The sequence below is a fragment of the Apium graveolens genome, chromosome 7 (assembly GCF_009905375.1).
Source record: "Apium graveolens cultivar Ventura chromosome 7, ASM990537v1, whole genome shotgun sequence".
Lineage (NCBI taxonomy): Eukaryota > Viridiplantae > Streptophyta > Magnoliopsida > Apiales > Apiaceae > Apium > Apium graveolens.
In genome coordinates this window covers 14383011-14406623 of record NC_133653.1, presented here as the reverse complement: position 1 = coordinate 14406623, position 23613 = coordinate 14383011, and the positions used below count along the sequence as shown (strand labels likewise).

The 23613-nt window shown below is 33.3% G+C and overlaps 2 protein-coding genes and 1 non-coding gene across 4 annotated transcripts; all 3 read left to right on the top strand.

The window, feature by feature from the left end:
- The first annotated feature begins 6470 nt into the window (after positions 1–6470).
- LOC141673298 (copper transporter 5.1-like) lies at positions 6471–6899 on the top strand. Its single transcript, XM_074480034.1, has one exon. It carries the CDS (start codon positions 6471–6473, stop codon positions 6897–6899), a length of 429 nt encoding a protein of 142 aa, XP_074336135.1.
- Positions 6900–14524: 7625 nt separating this feature from the next.
- Positions 14525–14606, top strand: TRNAS-GCU (transfer RNA serine (anticodon GCU)). Its single transcript has one exon. It is a non-coding gene; the product is annotated as a tRNA-Ser (tRNA).
- A 102-nt stretch (positions 14607–14708) lies between these two features.
- Positions 14709–17088, top strand: LOC141674794 (uncharacterized). Of its 2 annotated transcripts, none has more exons than XM_074481498.1 (4): positions 14709–15474; positions 16367–16462; positions 16564–16660; positions 16730–16867. In XM_074481498.1, the coding sequence occupies exons 1-4, from the start codon at positions 14851–14853 to the stop codon at positions 16753–16755; spliced, it is 843 nt and encodes a 280-aa protein (XP_074337599.1). In that variant the 5' UTR covers positions 14709–14850; the 3' UTR covers positions 16756–16867. The 2 variants fall into 2 exon arrangements, with proteins under 2 accessions (XP_074337599.1, XP_074337598.1); XM_074481497.1 differs by having other exon boundaries at positions 14717–15474; positions 16564–16631; positions 16730–17088.
- The last annotated feature ends 6525 nt before the right edge of the window (positions 17089–23613 follow it).

The window sequence follows — 23613 nt, the reverse complement described above, 5'->3', positions numbered from 1 at the left end:
ACTTTGTACAAGTTATTTGCGAACCGAGGTGTTCTCGAAACAAATATTAAGATTTATATATATTTTAGTGATATGATATAAATTTTAGAAAACAATTAACGTATTTGATTTGTTATTTTAACAGTCAATTAGTAGTTTGACCACTACTTCTTGCTAGTGTTTAGTCCCAAACTAATTTTTTGATTTTTTTTTTAAAATATTTATGAATGTTCCAACCGTAAGGATTTCAAGATCTATCTATTTTATTGATCTGATAAATTTTTAGACAAAAATAAATGTATTTGATTTGTTATTTTAACAGTCAACAAGTAGTTTGACCGGTACTTCTTACTAGTGTTTAGTCTCATACCGATATTCTGATTTTTAAAAAAATGTTTATCAATGATCCAACCGTAAGGATGTCAAGATCTATATATTTCAGTGATATGATAAAAATTTTAGAAAAAAATAAATGTATTTGGTTTGCTATTTTAACAGTCAACTAGTAGTTTTACCAGTTATTTATACTAGTGTTTAGTCCCGTACCGATGTTTCGATTTTTTACAAAATATTTATGAATGATCCAACCATAAGGATGAAAAAATTTATATATTTTGGAGATATGATAAAAAATTTAGAAAAAAATAAATGTATTTGGTTTTTTATTTTAAAAGTCAACTAGTAGTTTGACCAGTTATTCTTACCAGTGTTTAGTCCCGTACCGATATTTCAATTTTTTAAAAAATATTTATGAATGATTCAACCGTAAGGATGTCAAGATCTATATATTTTAATGATATGATAAAATGTTTAGAAAAAAATAAATATATTTGGTTTGTTATTTGAACAGTCAACTAATAGTTTGACCAGTATTTCTTACCAGTGTTTAGTCTCATACCGATGTCTGGATATTTTACAAAATATTTATGAATGATCCAACCGCAAGGATGTCAAGATCTATATATTTTAATGATATGATAAAAATTTAAGAAAAAAATAAATGTATTTGATTTACTATTTTAATAGTCAAATTCATGATTTCAAACTTTTATTAAAATAATGAGTTGTCAAAATAAATTTTAAAATTTAGAATATTATTATATTTGTAAGAAAAATATTAATTAATCATAATATTTATGTCCTAGAAATATAAAAAATTATCCAAAAATATATAAATGGATACTACTAAATTCGACCGATTACGGTTCTATTTAGAGTAGCCATGTCACCGATCCATGTTGGTTGCATCTAACGGACTATATGTAATCATTAAAACTACAATCCAACGAATGGATTTACATTTTTATAAAAAATATTTATAAATCAAAACAAAACAAAACAAAATAAAAAATTAAACCTAACCCCCCATTTTCACACAACTACCCATGTTCCCCTCAAGCCGCCGCACAACCCCCTCTCGTCTCTCTCTCTCTCCCTCTTCTCCTCTCTCCCCCCCCCCCCTCCTTCTCACTCCCTCCTTCCTTCCCCACTACAAGTCTCAGACCCCTCTCTTCCCTTACGCTAAGACCCCTCCAATCATGGGTCGATGAAAAAACACAACCTCAATCCCGCCGCCTTTCAATCATCGGTCGCGTCCCTCCAGGTAATCGACCACATACATAAATCATCCTGTGTTTATGGAGGACGTGGTGGGTTTGTCGGCGGTGCTGTTGCTCGCAGGTGAAAATTTAAGGTCATCTTGAAATACATACATACATACATGTGTTTAATATTGTAAATTTCAATTGCAGGATGCTATGGATTAGAATAGTGGAGAAGAGTTTTACGTTATTTTGGACATGATGTTTTTGAAGACTTGAAGTTTAGTTTTGAATGAGAATTATAAAGTTTAATAATTGCGTCATTTATTTTTTGATTGATGATATAATTAACTTACAGTATTTGTTTTGAATGGTTGTACTTTTTCTTATATGGGGCTTACTTGAAATACGATTAGGGTCAAAATCGGACTGCCGGAATGTGAACGGAATCTGGAAAACTCGCCGGATTCTGGAATTTTCCAGTTTCCAGTGATAATTTTTTTAAAATCCGGTGCTCGTAATTTGACCGCATTCGGATGCTTATATTGATATAATCAATCACGTACCTCCTTATCCTAAATGGTTCTTATATTGACCATATGGTTCTTGACCATTTTTGGTTACCTATATTCGAAAGTAGCAAGTGATGTAAATTAATCTAAAGCCATATAAAAGCCACCGATCTGAGTGACTTATAATCTAAAAGAGGGAAATTCAAATTTTAATAGAAATTAAGAGCGGGAGGTTCAAATTTTCGTCAAATATTCGAGGCAAAAAACTGAAAAGTTGACTTCCCCAAGCGGTCGTTTTTATATAAATTCCACCGCAAAAAACAATTTCGACCAGCTTAAAAGCTGCCGATGGTGAGCGGTCAATTTTATATTAAAATTCACCGACTGCGGTTGTTTATAGCTAAAAGCAACCGTTTTTTAACCGGTGGCTTTTAGCCTTTTTTCTTATAGTGATTAAAAAAATTCAAGTTAAGTGTAACTCTAAAATTTCACTATATAGTTCTAGTTATGCATGCACCTAATTATTTACTTATATAAATCTGACATGTTAACTTACTATTACGATTATTTTAAAGTAAACCTTCGATGTTCAGCAACAAATAAAAATTAAAGGAAAATAAAATTTATAAAGAGTAAAAGTTAATTATTGTCAGTTGGGATTTTATTACATAAAATTTTAAAAATAGTTGTATAATTTTCTAGTGAGTACCAATATTTAGGAACTAAACATGGTTTCTTTATTAGTATAGATAGTTGATAATCCGTGCTAAATACGGGCCCGAGATTAAAAATATCGAATTAATATTTGTAGAGAATAATTCATAATCCGTGCGAAACACGAATTAAAATTAATATATTAATATCAATATTAAATTGGTACTTGCAAAAAATATTTATTTGGTTAAAAAGAATCGAATCAGTTATGAAATTTTCCACTATAATTCTAGTTTTGCATTATTTTACTTGATATAAATATCTAACATATTAGTTTTATTTTTGTGAAACGAATTTTATCTCTATCTTATGACCCAAATATTTGTTCTTTAGATAATTTAATATTAAATAATACAATTTGATAATTATCTTATAATTAGCCTTTTCAATATAGTTTATTTAATATTACTTAATTATCGATAAAAATTAATTTACAAATTAAAATTAAATAGATGTTATTAAACTTAATTTAATAATACTTAATATAACCTAAATATAGCCCGTAAATTTGTTATTGTTTATGTTTTTAATTAAAAGTAAATAAACGTTGTGATGGACGGTAACAAATACAATCGTTAAATCAATAATTTTCAGTTTAAAAGTTAATAAATGTTACTAAAGTCATTTGCTATTACTTAATTATTTTTAAAATAATACTATTGAAAATAAAGTTTGCCGAGAATAGAAGTCAATTCGTGTTAATAGTTTACTTTTTAGTTAGTAGTTTTTCAAAATAAAAGTAAATATTGTTATTTTACTTAATTTAACGTAACTTAATAAATTTTTAATATAATTTCTAAATAAATAAAGTTTGCAGAGAATATAAGTCAATTCGTGTTAGTAGTTTACTTAGTAATTTGTAGTTTTTCTAAAATTAAAAATAATTATAAGTTATTTTACTTAATTTAACGTAACTTAATAAATTTTTAATATAATTTACAAACCATTTAAAAAATATTTTTATTTTATAAAGTACATAGACAATTGGATGAATACTAACTAAAAAGAAAACAAAATTTACAAAGAATAGAAGTCGATTTGTATTAAAAACAAAATTTATTGAGAATAGAAGTGTCAGGTAAGTACCAAAATTTGATACTTTGGTACTTTGGTACTTTTAGTACCAAATTATACATGGTTTCGCTTATTAATAAAGAGTATAGATATAATTTACAAGTTTTAGTTAAAATATATCAATTTTTTAAGCCGAATTCAAACCTATCAAATTTTAGTCAGAATTTCGAATATCGAATTTAAATATTATGACTGGATCACCTTATTTATGAATTTTTAAACTCTATGTTGTATAAAATACGCTTTGTTTAAATTAAACTCTTTATTAAATATTTGAGCTTTTAGCATTTTGCACCCCTTACGTTTGGGTGTATTTTCATTTTGGTCTCATACTTTAACTATTTACACTTTACACCTGATAAGTTTAAAAGTCGTTACAGTTTGCACACGTTTAATGGAGTTCCGTTAAAAGGGTTGGAAAACCGTTAAAATCAAGTTTTTTCACTTTGCACCCCTGCAAAGACCAAAAATTCGAAAAAAAATATTTATACAAAATAGCTTTAATTTTAAAAAAAATAAAAGGTAAGAAACTTCGGCTAAAATAAATAAATAATAAAAAATATTTTCATTGTCCGCCTCTGATTATCTCATGTTAAAAAGATAATTGAAAAATATTTTTTCCTAAACATATTTTTGTGGATTATAGTAATAGTCGCAACTCTCTTTCTATCGTTGAATTATCATCCTCACATTATTAAGATAACGGAAATTTCTAGGGCTGAGCATTCATTCGGTTCAGTCCAAAACCGGGCCGAACAAAATAGACCGAAAAACCGAATTTTCATATTTTATTGGACAGAACCGGACCGAAATTTTATTATAGACTGGACCAAACCGAAGAAATTGTATTATGGACCAGACCAAACTAAAATAATTCGGTTCGGTCTGGTTTTGGACCGAATGAACCGATTTTTTTTAAAAAAATAAAATTTTATTAAAGTTTTAAACCAAAAATTATGAAATCTAAAATATAATTAAAGTAAGGTGATATGTATAGTTCTAAGAGTACATAAATTAAAAATTTATGATTGTATATTTTAAAATTTATGATTGTAATTTTTAAAATATATGTAAAATATATAATGTAAAATTATATTACTTATGATTTGGTCAATTCGGTCTGTTCGGTCCGGATCGAAATAATTTTTACAAGAACTGGATCGAACCGAATTTTATTTCGGTCTATTCGGTCCAGACCTAATAAACCGAATTTCTGAAAAATTAGGACCGAACCGAACCGAATTAGCACGGTTCAGTTTGATTTTTTGATTTAATTATGCATAGATTTTGAGAGTTTCGAGTTTTAACTCTGCATTCATAAGATGCGTACGTATCTTTTGTGTTCGGAGAGTCAATTCAAAAATATAATTATGAGAACGAAGGGTCATGACATGTCATTTATATTCGGGATTTGATTGGGTTGTTACATGTGGTATTAAAGTCGAATCTTAAAAGCTTGATTCTCCATGTTTCCATAGGCAGGGATTCAGAGGTGGGGACACAAAGTTAGCTGCTATTATAGTGATACGATTCAGACCTATGGACTCTCTGTTCAGCCTGAAAAAGACGTTATAAGTTTATGTGGGGAGTTTGTAACAGCTCAGTCCCACATCGAATAGATTTTAGATGTCTATTCAGATTTAGGAGTTTATTTGGGTATGTGAATTACGCAAGTTGGCTGCATTAGGGCTAGTACGCTCACGCTTTATTTATCGAGTTTTATTTAATGGATCGTGTTTTAAATATTACATTAAATGTGTTTATAGATATGTTTTGCGCATGTTAACTTCAACTTTGCTCAACATGTTTACTGTTAATATATATATATATATATATATATATATATAATTATTTAAAATTTAAATATATACCCTAGGTATTACTTATTTACTATTTTAACCAATAATATTATTAAACTGTCAAAAATACAAATTATAAAATAGCAAATATTGAAAGTGAACCGTGCATCGTACAAGTAATAGCATCATATTTAATTGTATAATTAATTAATTATCATTTTACCCGAAATATTTTTCCTTTTATTTTTTTTTAATTGAAACTATTTTATATAAATAAATTACATTTTTTTCCAGAATTTTTATACTTTGCACCCCTCGAGGGGTGCAAAGTGAAAAAAACTTGATTTTTAACGATTTTCCAACCCTTCCGTTAAAAGGGTGCAAACTGCAACAACTTTTAAATTTATTGGGTGCAAAGTGTAAATAATTAAAGTATGAAATTAAAACAAAAAAAACAATCAAACGTAAGGTGTGCCAAGTGCTAAAAATTCTAAAAATTTTAAATTTTTTACATCCAGAAGTTTAAAAGTAAAAGGTCAAACGTACGACCTAATATTCCGAGTCCGATAGGCACTAGAAGAATAAAATTAAAAAAAGTGCCGGATTCTACCAAGTTGATCACGTTGTCATAACTTGTAAGCATCTCCCACCTTTACATTACATTCTCTCGTCTCTTTTCTTCAACGTCCACATCCCCCTACTCTAACCACCATCTTACAATCTACAACCCCCATTCTCTCCTCAAATCTCTCTCTCTCTCTCCCTCTCTCTCCCTCTCTCTCCCTCTCCCTCGCTCTCCCTCCCTCCCTCTCCCTCCTCTCTCTCTCTCTCTCTCTCTCCCTCTCGCAGAGATGATGCACATGACATTCTACTGGGGGACAAAAGTGACCATCCTATTCGATGCATGGACTACAAACTCATACACATCATACGCATTCTCTCTACTTGCTTGCTTTCTCATCGCGGTCTTTTACCAGTTCATCGAAGGCTGGCGGATTAAACTCAAGCTTCTCGCTTCATCTCCCCCGCAGTCTAGCTTAGAAGCTCCTTTGATTCACTCTAAGCTTGTTGGTGCAGGAAAGTCTTCGTCGAAAATTATTGGTTCTATAGTGTTTGGAATAAATTCGGCAATAGGGTATATGTTGATGCTCGCGATTATGTCGTTTAATGGAGGTGTTTTTGTTGCGGTTGTGGTAGGGATTGCGAGTGGATATTTTGTGTTTCGGAGTGGTGATGAGGATGATCAGGTTGTTGTTGATAATCCTTGTGCCTGTGCTTGATTCGATTATATTATGATCGTCATCATTTGTTCAATAAAATTTGTATTATCGAATTTTATTCAGTACAACTCCGTCTAATCAGTCTGATTATTAGCGTTTATGTGTTCATCGTTAAATTTTACCATAATACACAAATTTGGAGAGAATTTAGTGTTGTAATTTTTTAGAAAGTGAATATCAAGACAGATAAATTGCGGAACAATTATTTTCACATGCGGTTATATTTAGACTCCTGTTGTATTTGGAATTGAATTTGTGTGAAGAGGAGTTGAAGCCTTTAAAGGTAAGATTGTGTTATCTGTAACGCAGATTGGAATAGATTGTATGGGGGGGGGGGGCATATAAAAAATGATATCGTTGACGAACAATAGTTGGCAGCTGGGGGTTACCAGGACGTTTTGGCAGTTACTGCCAATTGAACTCTTCCAGAAAACTAAACAATCCTTCTACAAGAAGATCTAAGTGATGAGCTATACATGAGCACCGAGTGATATATTGATTTTCTTTTCCTACAAACAATGGGCTGGATTTCGCAACATGAGCAACAAAATAAAAAAAATTTGGAGTTGAATTTCTTTCTTCTCAAAGGAATTAATTTCGTAAACATATTAACTCAAATTGAAAATTAAGTGAGCAAGTGATCTTTGCATATTACTGCTAGGCATGACCATGACAGTTGACCCATTACTGGAACCCGTTTGTTAAACAGGGGCTGTCTTGAGCTTTCGGATATCTCAGTCAAATTCAATTTTTAGGGCTGTAAAAGCATCTCCAAAGGAGATAGCTAAAATGATTAGCTAAAATTTGTCGAACTGTTGTATTCCAACTGTATTAGTTATAATGGTTAGTTATATTTTAAAAATAATATTTTATTATTATTATGAAAATAAAATAGACGATGAAAGTATATATTTGTAGAGTAAATTACAAGGGTGTGGCTGTAGTATACACCGATTTTCAAAAATTTAGCCGAATTTTCACTTTGACGGAATGTTGGCCGAAGTTCATTCCCGCATTTTAAAAATTTGGCTGCCGTCTAGTCCGTTAACTTAGCACCGTTAAATAATAAAAAAACCCGTAAAATGAAGGGGTATTTTGGTAAAACAGGTCTAAAACAAATAAAAAATAGAAACCGACCCACTTAAACATATTCTACTATACTAAATTGTAGTCTCTCTACTTCTAAAACCCTAGTTAACAATTCTCAATCGACGAAGCTGAGTTGGAGTGGTTTTTGAGTGAGATGGAGTGGTTTATGCGACCTAGGAGTGAGTTGGAAAAATACGGAGCTGCTGAGTGCCCTAATTACAAAGGTAATTCTTTCCATTCCCTAATTAAGTGATTAGGGTAATTCTTTACAGTTTAATTCATTACTTACTTTATGTTAGAGTAGAATATTGCTGATGTGGTCCCGAATCTTATTGTCTATGTTTATTGCTGTCGGAATATTGTTTATTGCTTTTGAATGGACCCATATACTCTGTGCATGGCTGATAGAAAGTGATTTTGCCCTAGTTAAACAACTCAGTGGATGACCCCCCCTTTTTGACATCGTTTATGTATTTTTATTGATTTATTATTGCAGACTATCCTGGTTTCTTTACTATTAAAATGTATCATGGAGGTCAATTTGACAATTTGAACTCGAAATTTGTTGACTATAAGATTGATTACTTTGATTTCTGCAATTTGGATTTGATGTCTATGCTTGAAGTAGTTGGGATGTTGAGTGCTGCTATTGATCATAAATCAGTAGGGGTGGATTTGTTCTTTAAATCACCAAAAGAGGGAATGGATGAACTGGGGATGTTAGAAACTGATGAGGAAATAAGGATGATGACAGCTTTGATTAATGAAGAAGTGCAGTTTGTTGAGGTGTATGCTGTTGTCATTGAACCTCTTGAAGTGGAAGGTTTGCCCTTAACAGATCCACATCGTAAAGTTACAGAAGTCATAGAGTTGGAAGATGAGGATGTTAGTAATGAGGAGAAGGTTCCCTCTTCTGATTCAAGTAGTGAAGGAGAGCAAGAAGATGAGGATGTAGTTGTAGAGCCAAGTCCAAAGAAGATGAATGTGAAGAAGGTTGGAAAAAAACCAAGTCCAAAGAAGAAGGTGACTGAAGATGAGCATCATGTTGAAGTTGATCAAGGTCAAGGTAATGATCAAGGTCAAGGTAATGAGCAGCATGAGGGTTCAACTGCTGAAATGCAAGAAGAAGAAGAGTATGATTTAGAACATCCACCTGAAGGTTATGAGGAATGTTTTGAAGGACAGGAAGCTAACTTTGATAGGTATAGGGATGAGGAAGAGACAGATGAAGAAGATCATGAATGGTTTCCAGATAGCTCTAATGATGGAAATTCAGATCATGAAGAAGACTTTGGAGATATCACTTCTGAGTTTGAGGGGTTCAGTGATTACAGGGATGCTAATGTAAGGAGTGGAGGTAATGACTTTGGAGCTGCTAATGAGGGTGATGAAAATGTGGAGTTAAATGATGAGTTCTTTGATAGTGAGGATGAAAAGATGGCAGTTGATAGTGAAAATGAGATGGATGATCAATTTCCAGAGTTCAATGAGGAGGTTGATATGGCTAATCCTAAATTCCACTTGGGACTGTTATTCAGAGATAAGGATGTACTGAAAAGGGCCATTAAGAGTCATGCCATAGCTGAGAGAAGACCAGTGCTCAGGACAAGGAACATGGGAAGCAAGATCCAGTATGTGTGCACCCCTCCCTGCACTTGGAAAATTTATGCAGCTAAGTGCCAAAGGAGTGAGTCCTACCAAATAAGGACATACAAGGGGAAACACACTTGCCAAACAACATTTCATCAAAAACAGGTGACTGCAGACTGGATAGCAAGGAGATATATTGATGAGATTAGGATGAATCCTAAATGGGAAGGTGAGGCTTTTCAGATGAAGGTTGTGAATGATTTGGGATGTCATGTTAACAAATCTATGTGCTACAGAGCAAAGAACATAGCTCTGAAGGCTATCAATGGCACTCATGAAGAATCTTATGCTCAAATTTGGGACTATGGTAATGAAATTAAAAGAGTTATGCCTGAAAGCACCATAGCTATTGAACTTGAAGAGGTTGAAGCTGGGCAAGAAAGAGGAAGGTTCAAGAGAATTTATATATGTCTTGGACCAGTTAAGAGGGGTTACAAGGCAGGTTGCAGACCAGTTATTGGCTTGGATGGCTGCCATCTTAAAGGGCCTTTTGGAGGGCAGCTGCTTACTGCAGTTGGTATGGATCCAGAGGATGGAATGTATCCTATAGCATGGAGTGTTGTAGATGCAGAAAACACTGATAACTGGTGCTGGTTCATGAAGAAGTTGAAAGAAGACTTGAACATTAACAATGATGGAGCATGGACCTTCATAAGTGACAAACAGAAGGTGACTTATTTCCCTTACTCACCTATTTCATTTTATTTAATAGCATTTCACTAAATCAACTGAATAATGGGGTCACAATAGGAGGACCTGTCCTTCAAAGGTATTTGTGCTTGTCATTTTTCTTTATCAAGATATATTTTTCTGTTGCTTTTTTATTTTTTATGTTGTATTTTTTAAATACAGAATAATGAGTCTACAATTGAGGGGAATGCTACTGAGGGAAATGAAAATGTGACCAATGCAAATCAAACTGTTGAGGGGAATGAAAATGTGACCAATGAAAATGCAAATCAAAACACTGAGGATGAAGAAGTTGCTAGAGAGCCAGAAGAAGGTGGTGAAAATTTTGCATCTGAATTTATGCATGGAGCATCTCAGCCTACACATGAGATGGATGAAAGCCAAGGAGGTGTATTCAGCCCTCAATCACCAACTACAAATCCATTACTAGGGACCACTGGTGTCACTCTTAAGGCATGGCAGAAGCAACATAAAGCTGTTACCACAAGGGCTGAGATTATGAGGGCTAGGAGTACTAGGGAAAGAAAAATGAACAAGAAATATGCAGATTAAGTATTTAGAAGTACCAACTTGTGGCATGTATTTTTGTTAAAACTATTAAGGCTAGTTGGTGAAAATTAGAATTTTGGTTGGCTAGTATTTTGTATGCCAAAACTGAAGGTATATCAGGTGTAAGGCAAATGATGTGCCAAGTCTTTTGTGTGCCAAATATTGTGCCATAACTCTTTTGTATGCAAATATTGTGCCAGGGCATTATTAATTTCTAACGTATTTCTTTGCCATTATCAGTTTTCTGTACTCTAAATATTGCCCTACTGTTGTTATTTCTTTGCAATTAACACAAACAATTCAGAACACAAACAATTCAGAACACAAACAATTCAGATATGCATAATGCAAAACAAAGCTGCCACTTCCATTCAATACCAACTACATTTTTAATAAATTCTTACTTCACAACAACATCAGCATTCACTAAATTAATTCACTACACACAACCACCAACTACAACTACCCCTACCATAATTCACTCCTTCTCACTCCCCCTGAACAAACACAGAAACAAGCAAACTAAACACACTACACAAATTCGAATTCTCCATTTTCGAGCTTCCCTCTTCTGCACCTCTACCAATTGCATCTCGTAATCGCCTTCCATGGCTCTCAATCTCCTCAACAAACCTGGAGGTGATTTTGGGTGTTGGGTTTGCTTTTTATAATTATATAGTTGTGTGTATACTAACCAGGGCATATATGGGTGTTTATATATATCTGTTATTTGTTATGACCGTTACAACTCTGAAAATTCCAAAATTACCCCTTACTCCGTTACACCTGTTAGCCTTTACTTAACGGCAGCCAAATTTTTAAAATGCGGGAATGAACTTCGGCCAACATTCCGTCAAAGTAAAAATTCGGCTAAATTTTTGAAAATCGGTGTATACTACAGCCACACCCCTGTAATTTACTCATATTTGTATTTGGAGAGAGAAGGAAAGAGGAAGAGAAAGAAGAAGTTATAAGTTGGATGCGTTTTAAAAGATATCTATATTTCTTCTAAGGTTCAACAAATTTGAAAAAATAGCTAACATGAGTTGATGGCTGAAATGACATTTTTGTAAATGATAGCTATATATATTTCTGCCACGTAAATAATATAGCTAAAAAGTCATCTGGATGGGAGATGCTCTAGCATTTATATACAGCATATTTTACAACCTCACGTGTAAGGAATTCCAAAATCTAGGTGCCTTTGAGTATTATGACCAACGGGTGAGAATTGTTTGCCTATGATCATTGGGTCAGGGCCACTTGCTGAACTAAGAACAGAACATATTGGCTTGACATTCTTCTGGGAAATGCAATGTAATGTGAAATGATCACAATAGCACATCAACGCATCGAATAGAATTGTAACTTAACAATTAGAACGCAGGCACTTAACAATGCTACATTAACGAGATCGTCGATTTCATTTCACTCCTCAATCTCAAAACTCCATAGGAACTCATCATCAGCATACTTATTAGTGGTATGCAGTGAAAGTAGTGGACTCCAAGTTCGTCGGCAACCCCAAACATTCTCGTCTGGTAGATAAACATATTCTTTATCGATGATTAGAACCCTCTTCACAGGTGAGTTAGGTGCGAGCGGATTCATAAATTTTTGTGATTGATCAAATATTAACAAATTTATTCTTCAATTTATCATGCTTTTAGTTCTCAGATTGATGGTAGAAATGGATCTGTGCCCGAATACAAACTACATTAGGTATGATGAAGTTGCTGCTAAATATATGCTAGTAGACTGACTACATATATATTTTCCCAAACATCAGCGTAAGTTAACACGGAATATAATTAGCACAAACCTTCGACTCTCCTGAACTAACTAAGTGCCTGCCTGCATTTTTGTCAATGCCTTGCAGTTTTTAACATAAAAATTAACATAAACGGAGAAACAAATCCGTTCAAATATATCGATTATCATTAACTTTTATTTGTCTAATAAGATGTTGATGGTTCAAAATTGGATTATATTCTAAACAATTTAAAATGGGAGGAAAATTTCATAGAGACCGCTATTTTATTGAAGACCGAGTATATTTTACAATCAAAACTATGTAAAATATATAACTTTGTTAAGTTTCTTTTACAAATATCACTAATTTATTAAAAAATTAAAAATTATTTATGTTTAATAAGTCGAATGTATATGAATACATGAACAAATATTTTGCAAACTAAACATGTTTCTTATAATAAAACATTTATAATGTTCTACATACCACAGTATTCAATATTTTGAATAAAATAATAATCTTTGCATAATATGATTCCCAAAACTATAAGTTTTATAATATTTTCATGCAATATTTGTATTTGTAGAACATATGTGATCTCCATAAAACTCAACTTGGATAATCAATTTTGGTGAGGAAACTTTTATTCAAATTTAAATATTGAAAGATTTTAACATGTTGATAATAATTAATAGATTTTTTTTCAAAGAAAATGTTGATTTTAATATTTTGGACAGTTTTGAAGATTTGATGTGAAATCACAGCGGGGCGTGCAAAGTTTTGATGATCTTAATATACTCCATTAAAGACCGAGAGAATTTGACCGGATTTCAAAAAATATAATAAAAATATTAGAATTCATCAAAATTCATTATTTTTTATAATTCAAAAAAAATTATAATATTTTTTTACCATTGCATGAGAGATTTTAAATCTTGACCGAATACGATCAAATTTAAAGGTTTTTTCAAAAAAATTCTGATTGAAATGCATACGCAAGATTATAATAACATTCTTGTCAAAAAATGATCATAAAAACCTTTTGAAATTTCAAAATTGAATACATCTAAACCAAACCAAAAATACACGATATATCCCGCTTAATGCAGGGTCTGAGGAGGGTATGATGTACTCAGTCTTCCCCTCATTCCTAAGAATGATATTGTTTCCCGAAAAACCCCCGATTTGTGTGTGTCAAAATATGTAAAAAGTGAAACTAACAATTTAACATATACGCAAGAATCAATACAAATTTCAAACAGACACAAAAATTTGATCACTTAAATTGAAAAGCTTCAAAACAAACATTAACGAATGGTATTATTCACATGAGATTTATCTTATTATTTGTTACTTGTTACATGGTTGCCCGTAAGTTGCACATTTCAGATTTCAATATCGGGAATAGAAATTAAAAAGAGCCTGTTACATGATTTATGGTTCCACACAGATAAGAGAAAGGTTCCACATTAAATAACTGCAAATAAACGGTTGAACTTCAAGTACATGACCGACTTTGTATAATTGTACGACAACACTCTGGACCCCTACAAACTTCAACTAATTTAACAAATTTAGACATGAAACTCGACTTGTGTTCGCTGCCCTTCAAGCCTTTCTCAAGAATCAGAGAGAAACATTTGCTGTCTAGAATTTGTGAATTTAAAAAAGAAAAAGAAGAAGTCGGTAGTTTTTTGGCAGTTGGTATACCCGGACCGAGACATTCAACAGAGACATGGTAATTCAAAATTGAATACATCTGAATTTTCAAAATCCAAAACAAACTTTTAAAAAGTTGAAAGCAATTAAATCCCTGAATGTACATAGATTCACAAACAATAAACAGTGAAAGCAAGTATCGAGTATAAGGAAAAAGAATAATACTTTCACATACGACGCTTTGGCCGAGTGGTTAAGGCGTGTGCCTGCTAAGTACATGGGGTTTCCCCGCGAGAGTTCGAATCTCTCAGGCGTCGATCATTTTTGCTCTTTTTTAGTTCAACACATTTTTTTGTAATCCATACGTGTAGTAGGTCATTAAACAATACCAGTAAGCTTGACCCTTCAGTCAGGAGGACAAGTAGCCCACCGCAACTAATTGTATAAATTATAAATAGACCCTGATGTAACATTTTCTGCTATCACAAGCCAAGCATTATCTAGTTAGTACTTGTAAGAACATTAACATAACTGTAAACTACTCATCTCTCAACCACTGTCATGGCTATCAGCCTAGTGACCTTATTCGGCGGAATTATTCGTCGCACGCTCTCCGCTGCCAGCCTCGTCTCGCAAACCGTCGCGATCGACGACGAGACCACCATCCATTTCTGGTCACCTAAGCCAACCAGCACTAAGAGCTCAACCACTAAACCGCCACTTCTTTTAATACATGGTTTTGGACCACATGGTGTGTGGCAATGGCAACAACAAATAATTTTTTTCGCGAAATCGTATAGGCTTTATATTCCGAACTTAGTGTTTTTTGGTGGCTCGTATTCCACGTCAGAGGAGAGATCAGAGATTTTTCAAGCGAGGGCGATGGGGAAGTTGATGGAGAAGCTGGGAGTGGAGAAGTATCATGTGGTTGGAACTAGTTATGGTGGATTTGTCGCGTTTCGGATGGCAGAGATGTGGCAGGACAGAGTGATAAAAGTTGTGATAGCAAATTCTGCGGTTAATGGGTTATTGAGTGATAGTATGGAATTGGTTAAGAGAGGCAAGGTGGAGAAAATTGAAGATTTGATAATGCCAGAGAAGGCTTCAGAGATGAGGAAGTTGATGAACTTGTCTGTTTTTCGACGAGCTTATGTGCCTGATTTCATTTTGAATGACTTTATCAATGTAAGTTTTTTCTTTGCTAATGATCGTCGAAGTCTAAATAGTCTGCACCCTGCATAATGCTTAGATGTTACTCGAGTCATTTGTCATATCCAAGAATCAGTGTACTTCAATCTTTATAGTTCGCGTTTCTCTCGATCGAATTCTATACTTAACGTTACCAAGAGATTAATGACATTCAAACGACACAAGTAGTTTCATCAATATCTTGTATAGATGATTAACTTACAAACTAGAGAGTTATTTCGGTGAATGTTCAATACTTTTTTTTGGTGTTATTACGATGATAGTAGTGTGATTGAATAGGGTAGGACAAGTTTGAAAGATGTTGCTTATTAAAATTTCCAACTGGATTGGAGTAGTTTTGCAAGGGACAAGAGATGATTTGATGCAATAAGTCCAAATTGGTAGGCTCGTTGGTCATTACTCAATTATATACTTTCATTTTAGGACTTTCCTAACCACGTTTTTTATACTGCATTTGTAGTTTTAAGTTTCAATCACACATTGTCTCTATCGGAGAGCAATAAAGATTAGTTATACAAGAGGGGACCGACAAAATAAATGGATTACATATCATATATAGGCAGGATACCTAATTCTGTCCATGTGCTTAACCAACATGTTCCCATTGCAAATTTGCACAACTCAAATTTTGTCATGTATAATGAGTTGATATTATATGCAAAACATTAAACGTATTCAGTATATCCCGCAAGAAGTGAAATCCCACAAGTTTGGGTTTAAGATTGGGCGCGATGCAAGTAAACTTTATAGCTTTAGTCATAAAATGCACACCCTGTCTTAGTTATGGAAGAGGGAATGTTTATGATTGTAGTATATAATTGAGGAGCGGAATGACAAACATGATTTCTGTCAAATGTACTTGAAACAGAGGTTGTACAGCAAAAACAGGAAGGAAAAGCTGGAACTCTTGAGGGGGCTTACAATCGGCTGGGACGATATCATGAAAGCGTCTCCTCTTCACCAGGTCCGATCGTCTTTAGATTTGATCACACATAGCGTAGTAAAATGTTGCATTGTTGCTAATTCCACTGTTAATTATTTGTCGTTCTGAAACTGCTTGTGCAGGAGGTGTTACTAGTATGGGGAGAACATGACAAGATATTTCTGTTGGACCTAGCAGTGGAGCTCAAGAAGTATGCCGGTCTCGGTTGTATAAGACTTGGCAGAGACATGAATGCGTGAGTATTTAAGGTAGAGTAACGATTGTGACTAAATATTTGATTTTGTGCAGGGTTCTGGGGAATAATGCAAAGTTGAAAGTGATTAAAAATTCATCACATATTCCACAAGTTGAGAATGCATGGAAGTTCAACAACATTATTGATACATTCTTAAGGGACTCTCCAGACCAAGGGTTACCTCTCATGGCCAGACTTTGACTAGGAGTTATACCAATCACTATTGTTATTGTATCTCGATTCTCTTGTTCGGTCTGGATCTATATCGGATCATACGTAATTCATATTGGAATTTGGTTAGAATTCCGATGGATCCGATCATCTACTATGTAAATCTTTTCGAACTATATTCATGTGTATTTGGGATAAAACCTTGTGCACGAACATAAATAAACACTTTATTAACATGTCATATATGTTTGCATATTGAGGGACATTGCAATTTAGTCATGAAATTATAGTTTGTTGTAAACAAATCATGAGTGTGATCACAAATTTAGAAAATCACTCAAGAAGACCCATGAACACACATATCGTTACATATTGAGGGTCCTCTGCTAATTCTAATTATTCAGAACAACAAGTCTTCCCCTTAGTTTGTACATATTTTTTCCAAATCAAAAACTTTAAAATTTTTAAGACTGGTAGTTTATTAGATCTGCCCTGATAGAAACTTGGAAAACTGTGACTTCAAAAAGACCCTCACAAGTTTGGACTAGGTCTAAACACCTGCAAAATCTTAGATTTCTCACGTTTCAAAAAAGTTCATAAAAAATTATATTAATCTAGTAAGAGCATCCACAATAGGGGTTGTTAAGAGGTTGTCAAGGTTATGTAGCATGACAATCTTGATTGACAACCTGTTGGAGTTATGGGCCGCCATAATGTACCAACTCTTTTTCATTTTCAAATTTCCAATTTATTTTTATTATACTAATGTAGGGACCATATTAATAACTATTAAAATAACCAACTACTCCCTCCGTCCCTGAATATTTTTCCCGTTTGTGTTGGACACGTTTGTCAATGCACACTTTTGATTGTTAATATTTTTAATTTTGTATTACTATTAAATATAAAACTTCATTGTATTAAAGTAGTCATAAATACGAATCCAATAAGATCACTCATGACTGTATTTGATTTTATAGATTAAACGTAAATTAATAGTCAAACGCTTACCATGAATAGTATAAAAGGTCAAAACGGGAAACATTTTTTGGGACGGAGGGAGTATATTAGAGTGTAAAAAAATAAAATCTAAAGACCGTATAAAGTTTGACTCAACATCGCTTACCTAAAAGGTCCTGTATAGGGCTGTTCACGAACCGAGCCGAGCCGAGCTTTAATTTTTTTCTGACGAACTGAGCTGAGCCGAGCTTTCATATCGAATAAAGATCGTGTTCGAGCTCGAGCTCGTTAACTAACGAGCCGAACACGAGCTTGTTCGCGAACATAAACGAGCCAAGTCGAGCCAGAATAAATTCAGGTCAACCGATGTTTGACTGTGAAAATAACTTATCAAATAAATTTTTTTTTTTTAAACTTTGGTTATATCACTAAAATATATATATGTTGACATCCATACGGTTGGATCGAGGGAAAATATTTTTAAAAAAAATCAAAACACCAATTAATGACTAAACACTAGTTAGGGGTAATAGTCAAACTAATACTTGACTATTAAAATAACAAACCAAATAATATTATTTTGATATGAAAATTTGGTTATATCATTACGGTTGGATCAATTAGAAATAATTTTAAACAAGTTGAGATACTAATACAGGATTAAACACTAGTTACTGATACTAGTCAAACTAATGTTTGACTATTAAAATAGCAAACCAAATAAAATTATTTTGATCTGTAACGTTAATTTATATCAATAATATATATATATATATTATGTCATCTATACGGTTGGATCAATATAAAGTATTTTTAAAATAATCAAAACAACAAATCAGGACTAAACACTAGTTAGCGTTAATAGTCAAACTAATGCTTGACTGTTAAAATAAAAAACCAAATAAAATTATTTTAATCTGAAAAATTGGTTATATCATTAAAATATATTTATTTTGACATCCATATGGTTGGATCAATTAGAAATAATTTTAAACAAGTCGAGATACTAATACAGGACTAAACACTAGTTACTAGTACTAGTCAAACTAATGTTTGACTGTTAAAACAGCAAATCAAATAAAATTATTTTGATATGTAACTTTGGTTATATCAATAAAATGTATATATTATGACATCCATAAGGTTGGTCAAGATAAAGTATTTTTAAACTAACCAAAATAACAAATCAGGACTAAACACTAGTTAGCGGTAATAGTCAAACTAATACTTGACTGTTAAAATAACAAAGCAAATAAAATTATCTTGATTTGAAACTTTGAATATATCATTAAAATATACATTTTATGACATCCATACAGTTGGATCGATGAAAAATATTTTAAAAAAAATCTTAACTAAAATATAATTATGAAGCCACATTTTAAAATTAGAAACGAAAATTTAAAATTTCTAAATCACGTCAAAATATATCACATATGGTATGCAAAATGATCGTTGGAAGATAAAAAAATACAGTGCAGTAGGATTTTTTTTAAAAAATCATACCTATATAAAAATATTCAGGATATATTAGATTTTTTTTTGAATTTTAACGAGCGAGCTCGAGCCGAACAACCCAAAGCTCGGCTCAAGCTCGATTTGCTTAACGAACATATTTTTCTGTTCGAACTCGAGTTCGTTAACGAGTCGAGCCGAACGAGCTCTTAACGAGCTGAGCTCGAGTTTGTTTACGAACAGCTCGGTTCATGAATAACCCTAGTCCTGTAGACTCCACTTTATAGTACAAGAAAAAATCCATCGGTAATCTGTTATATAATACGTATTCATGGTATTGTACTTCGTTCTCTTATATTTGCTTCCTCATGTAAATTTATTGTAAATCATGGTGTCACACACATTTGATCGAGGTTAAACAATTAAAATTTGTCGAACAAAAATGCAAGAATCTTTTCGATACGTCCAATAATTTTCTCTTTAAAAATGACATATATTTCAAGGGGGCTGGTCTACAACAAACGTTTGTTGCAGACCGGTATACAACAAACACATTTGTAGTCGTTGGATTGGGAATTGGAGGGCTGAGATCACAGGCGGACCGCGGAAATTTTCAGCGGTCCGGTGTAATTACGAAAATACCCCTAGCCCACGGACCGTGAAAAATTTCCGCGGTTGGTGTCGTTTTTTGTTTGCCTAATCCCTAGCAAACGCAGACTCTCCTCTATACAAAAACACAAACAAACGTTTGCAGCAGCGCAGGAGGAGGGAAAAAAACAGGTGAAGCCAAAAAATCCACCGCCCACCATCACTAAACCATGAATCATTCTTCTCTTTCGTAATTAAGGTATATAATCGATTCCTTTTGATTTTTTACAGTTTTCTTGATATAAATTTATGTTTTTTTCTTGATCATTCTGATTTTGTGTATGTAATTTAAATTTTTAGGGTTAATTAATGTATGCATCATTGTAATGAATTAACATATGAATTGTAATATGATTAAATTTGATTTTTTTTTGAATTTCTAGGGTTCATAATTTGGAATTGATTTAATTTGAAAAATATTCATTTTTTAGGATTAATTTCATTAATTTTTTAGGATTAATTAGTGTTATTTTCGATTATTTTAATTCATTTTTTAGAATTTAATGATAAAATTAGTGTTAAAATTCGAATTAAAATTCGTTTAATTAGATTTTATTTATTTAAAATTCGTTTAATTAAAATTTAATTTCGAATTATTTTTAGGATAAATTAATGGTAAAATCGAATTTAATTAGTGATAATTTCGAATTAATTTAGTGTATAAATCGAATTTAATAAAAAAATTAGTGTGAAATTCGAATGAATTAGTGTTAATTTCGAATTAAATAGTATAAAATAGAATTTAATGATAAAATTGGTGTTAAATTCGAATTATATTAAGAATTTATAGTTATGAAATTAGGGTTAATTTAGTGGTTAAATTTCAGTGCTTAATTTTTGGGATGTATAATTACGAATTGCGAATATAGCGGTTAATATATTGTGTACTTGGCGATTATGTATGTGGTAATTATTTTTGTTGTGTACGTGGTGGTGTTTTTTTGTGGTGATTGATGAATTATGTTGACAATATTTTTACGTATGGATAATTTTGGTGATTTTGGGAATATGTTGCCGGGTCCGAATGCGCATTATTTGGGATAATTGGTATCATGTTAGTGAGGATGTTTGGGACGGTGTAGAAAGAGAGGAGTTGCAGAGCTATTCTGGGAACAAGTCACTGCATGATTGGAAGTTAAGGAGACCACAGGGGGAATTGTTACACATGCTTGGGTTTGGGATTTTTGCAGACCCTGTTGTTGTCTTGGCTACTGACACTCGGTTGATATCTGCTTTGGTAGAGCGTTGGAGACTGGAGACCAACACTTTATTCACGAGGCAGGGGGATATGACTGTTACATTGGAGGATGTATGGTTTATTCTAGGGTTTCCAGTTCAGGGGGATGCACTGACTTGTGGGGTGATAGAGAATAAGGCTGCGTATTTTGCTAATAACTGGTTTGAGCCTTTGACCAAGGAGGAGGTGAATGAGGCTTTGTATCGGAATAACATCAAGCTAGGGTGGTTGTTTGAGAGATATGATGCACAAAAGCCTGAGAAGAATAATATGAGGGCCACAGTTTTATATACTAAGGCGTATCTGTTATTCTTGATGGGTTGTATCCTCTTCCCTAGCATCAACCGGTCTTTTATTCATGTTCGGTATATGCACCCATTGATTAATATGCGGGAGATTCCTTATTATGCTTGGGGTGCAGCTGTGTTAGCTCCGGGGTTTGGAGATTGCTACAAAGAAGGGCAGTAAGAGCATTGCTTGTTGTGTCTGGGAGTTACAGGTTTGGTCTTACGAGAGATTTCTTTGTATTGGCGTAACGAGAGATTTCCTTGTATTGGCGTGCCTTTACGGTCTCCTCGTATTGGTGCTAGTCCCCAGATTCCACGGGCGTCGGTGAACATGGTTGACTATAGGGGGGCTAAGGAGGCCACATATGCAGGGGAGGATTGGCTTGTACAGTGGTTCATTGTTATTGGAAATGGGCCAGGTTTTGTTCAGATTTGGATGGACTTGTTGATGAATCGGTTGACATTACTTCTGAGGCTGATTACATGGCGTGGTATGCTGATATATCTCGTATGCGAATAGGGAAGTCGGATCCACAACCTCAGCAGCAGTACAAGACGAGTGAGTTGTATGATAGCCTCGAGGGATATGAAGTCGTAAGTGTTTTACAAATATGCATATTTCACATTACACCACACACTACCAAATTTGCATTTACACGTATTTCATCTTGTACATATGATATCCTTATGGAATTAATGAAAAAATGTTTGTTAGTTTTTGTTTGTAGATGGTTGTCGGGCTTAATATGTTGAAGCAGCTGGATGGTAGGGTTCCTCCAGAGTTTGTGGAGGAGTTTGGGAGGATTTCTGGTACCTTCCTCACACCATTCTCTCAGTTGATGAAGAAGATCAAAGGACCCGCCTATAGACCTCCCACATTTCAGAACATAAAACCAATTTTCATTTCACCTTCGGCTGATGACTTTGACATTCCATCCATTCCTGCCCAGGAAGTCGTTGACATGACACAACCATCCCAGCATGTGTCTCAGCCACCCCAGACTATTGCCTCATCTAGTAGGCCCGCGAAGCTTGCATCACGCAGGATGAAAGAAGAGAAGTGGAGTATCACTAAGAGTCTCAGAATAACAAAGAAGAATGCTATATATTCATATTGGGGATGGGGCTTTGGGATGACGCTGAGGATTCCCGGTGGTCTTACTGTTCAGGACTATCACGTCCATACATCAGCTATGCAGAGTCTGGCTCCAGGAACACGGGTTGATGACATGATCATATACATTTATATGGTATTGTTCGTTACTCTTTGCTAATACATTTCGTATGTAGTTGGATTTTATTTCGTATGTAGTTGAATTTTATTTCGTATGTAGTTGGACTTTATTTGGTTTATTTGGTTTGACGTAGTTTAATTTTGGTGGATTTTTGTGAATTTTGGTGGATTGTTGTGAATTTTGGTGGATTTGGTGGATTATTGTGAATTTGGATTTGCTTGGGTTGTATGCGGGTTGGATTCTGATTTTGGTGGATTTTGATCTGTTTGTAGTCTACAAAAAAAAAGTTCCAGCCCCAACCGCGAAAATTTTCTGCGGTACATCTCCAGCCCAACCGCGGAAAATTTCCGCAGTCCGTGTGTTTGGTTTTTTGCCCAAAAACAGAGCACAAAACAGAGAAGGGGCAGAGTAATAAACACAAACCTTCTGTTGAAATTTCTTAATTTCTGGAAGTTGGTCCTAAACTAATTTCCAAAAATCGAAACCACTCTCAAAAGTCTTAAAATACGGTAATGAGTGATTTTCAAAAAAAAATTATTATTTTTTCAATTTTTACATTAAATTGAAAATTCCTTAAAAAGTCAACAAAAGTCAACATTTTGTCCAAATGTTAAAAAAAAAAACTTTTCAATTCATTTCATAACAATTCCTAATGTATAGTTCAACTTGTAAATTTTAATTTTCAATCTCAAATTTATGGGTACACTTTCAATCTCAAATTTCATACTTGAATTCATATAAAATACATAATTGTCGCTCAAATTCAATAAAAATTATACGAGTACATAGGTTTGAATGAAAATTACACGATCAATATAATCCACTGAATTTTATGAAATATATTGATCCTAACCAAAAATACCTAGTATATTAAAAAGCCCACCGGATAACCGGTGTTGAGCAACTCCTTGCGTAGTATCCACGAAACATGCAATATGGTAGAG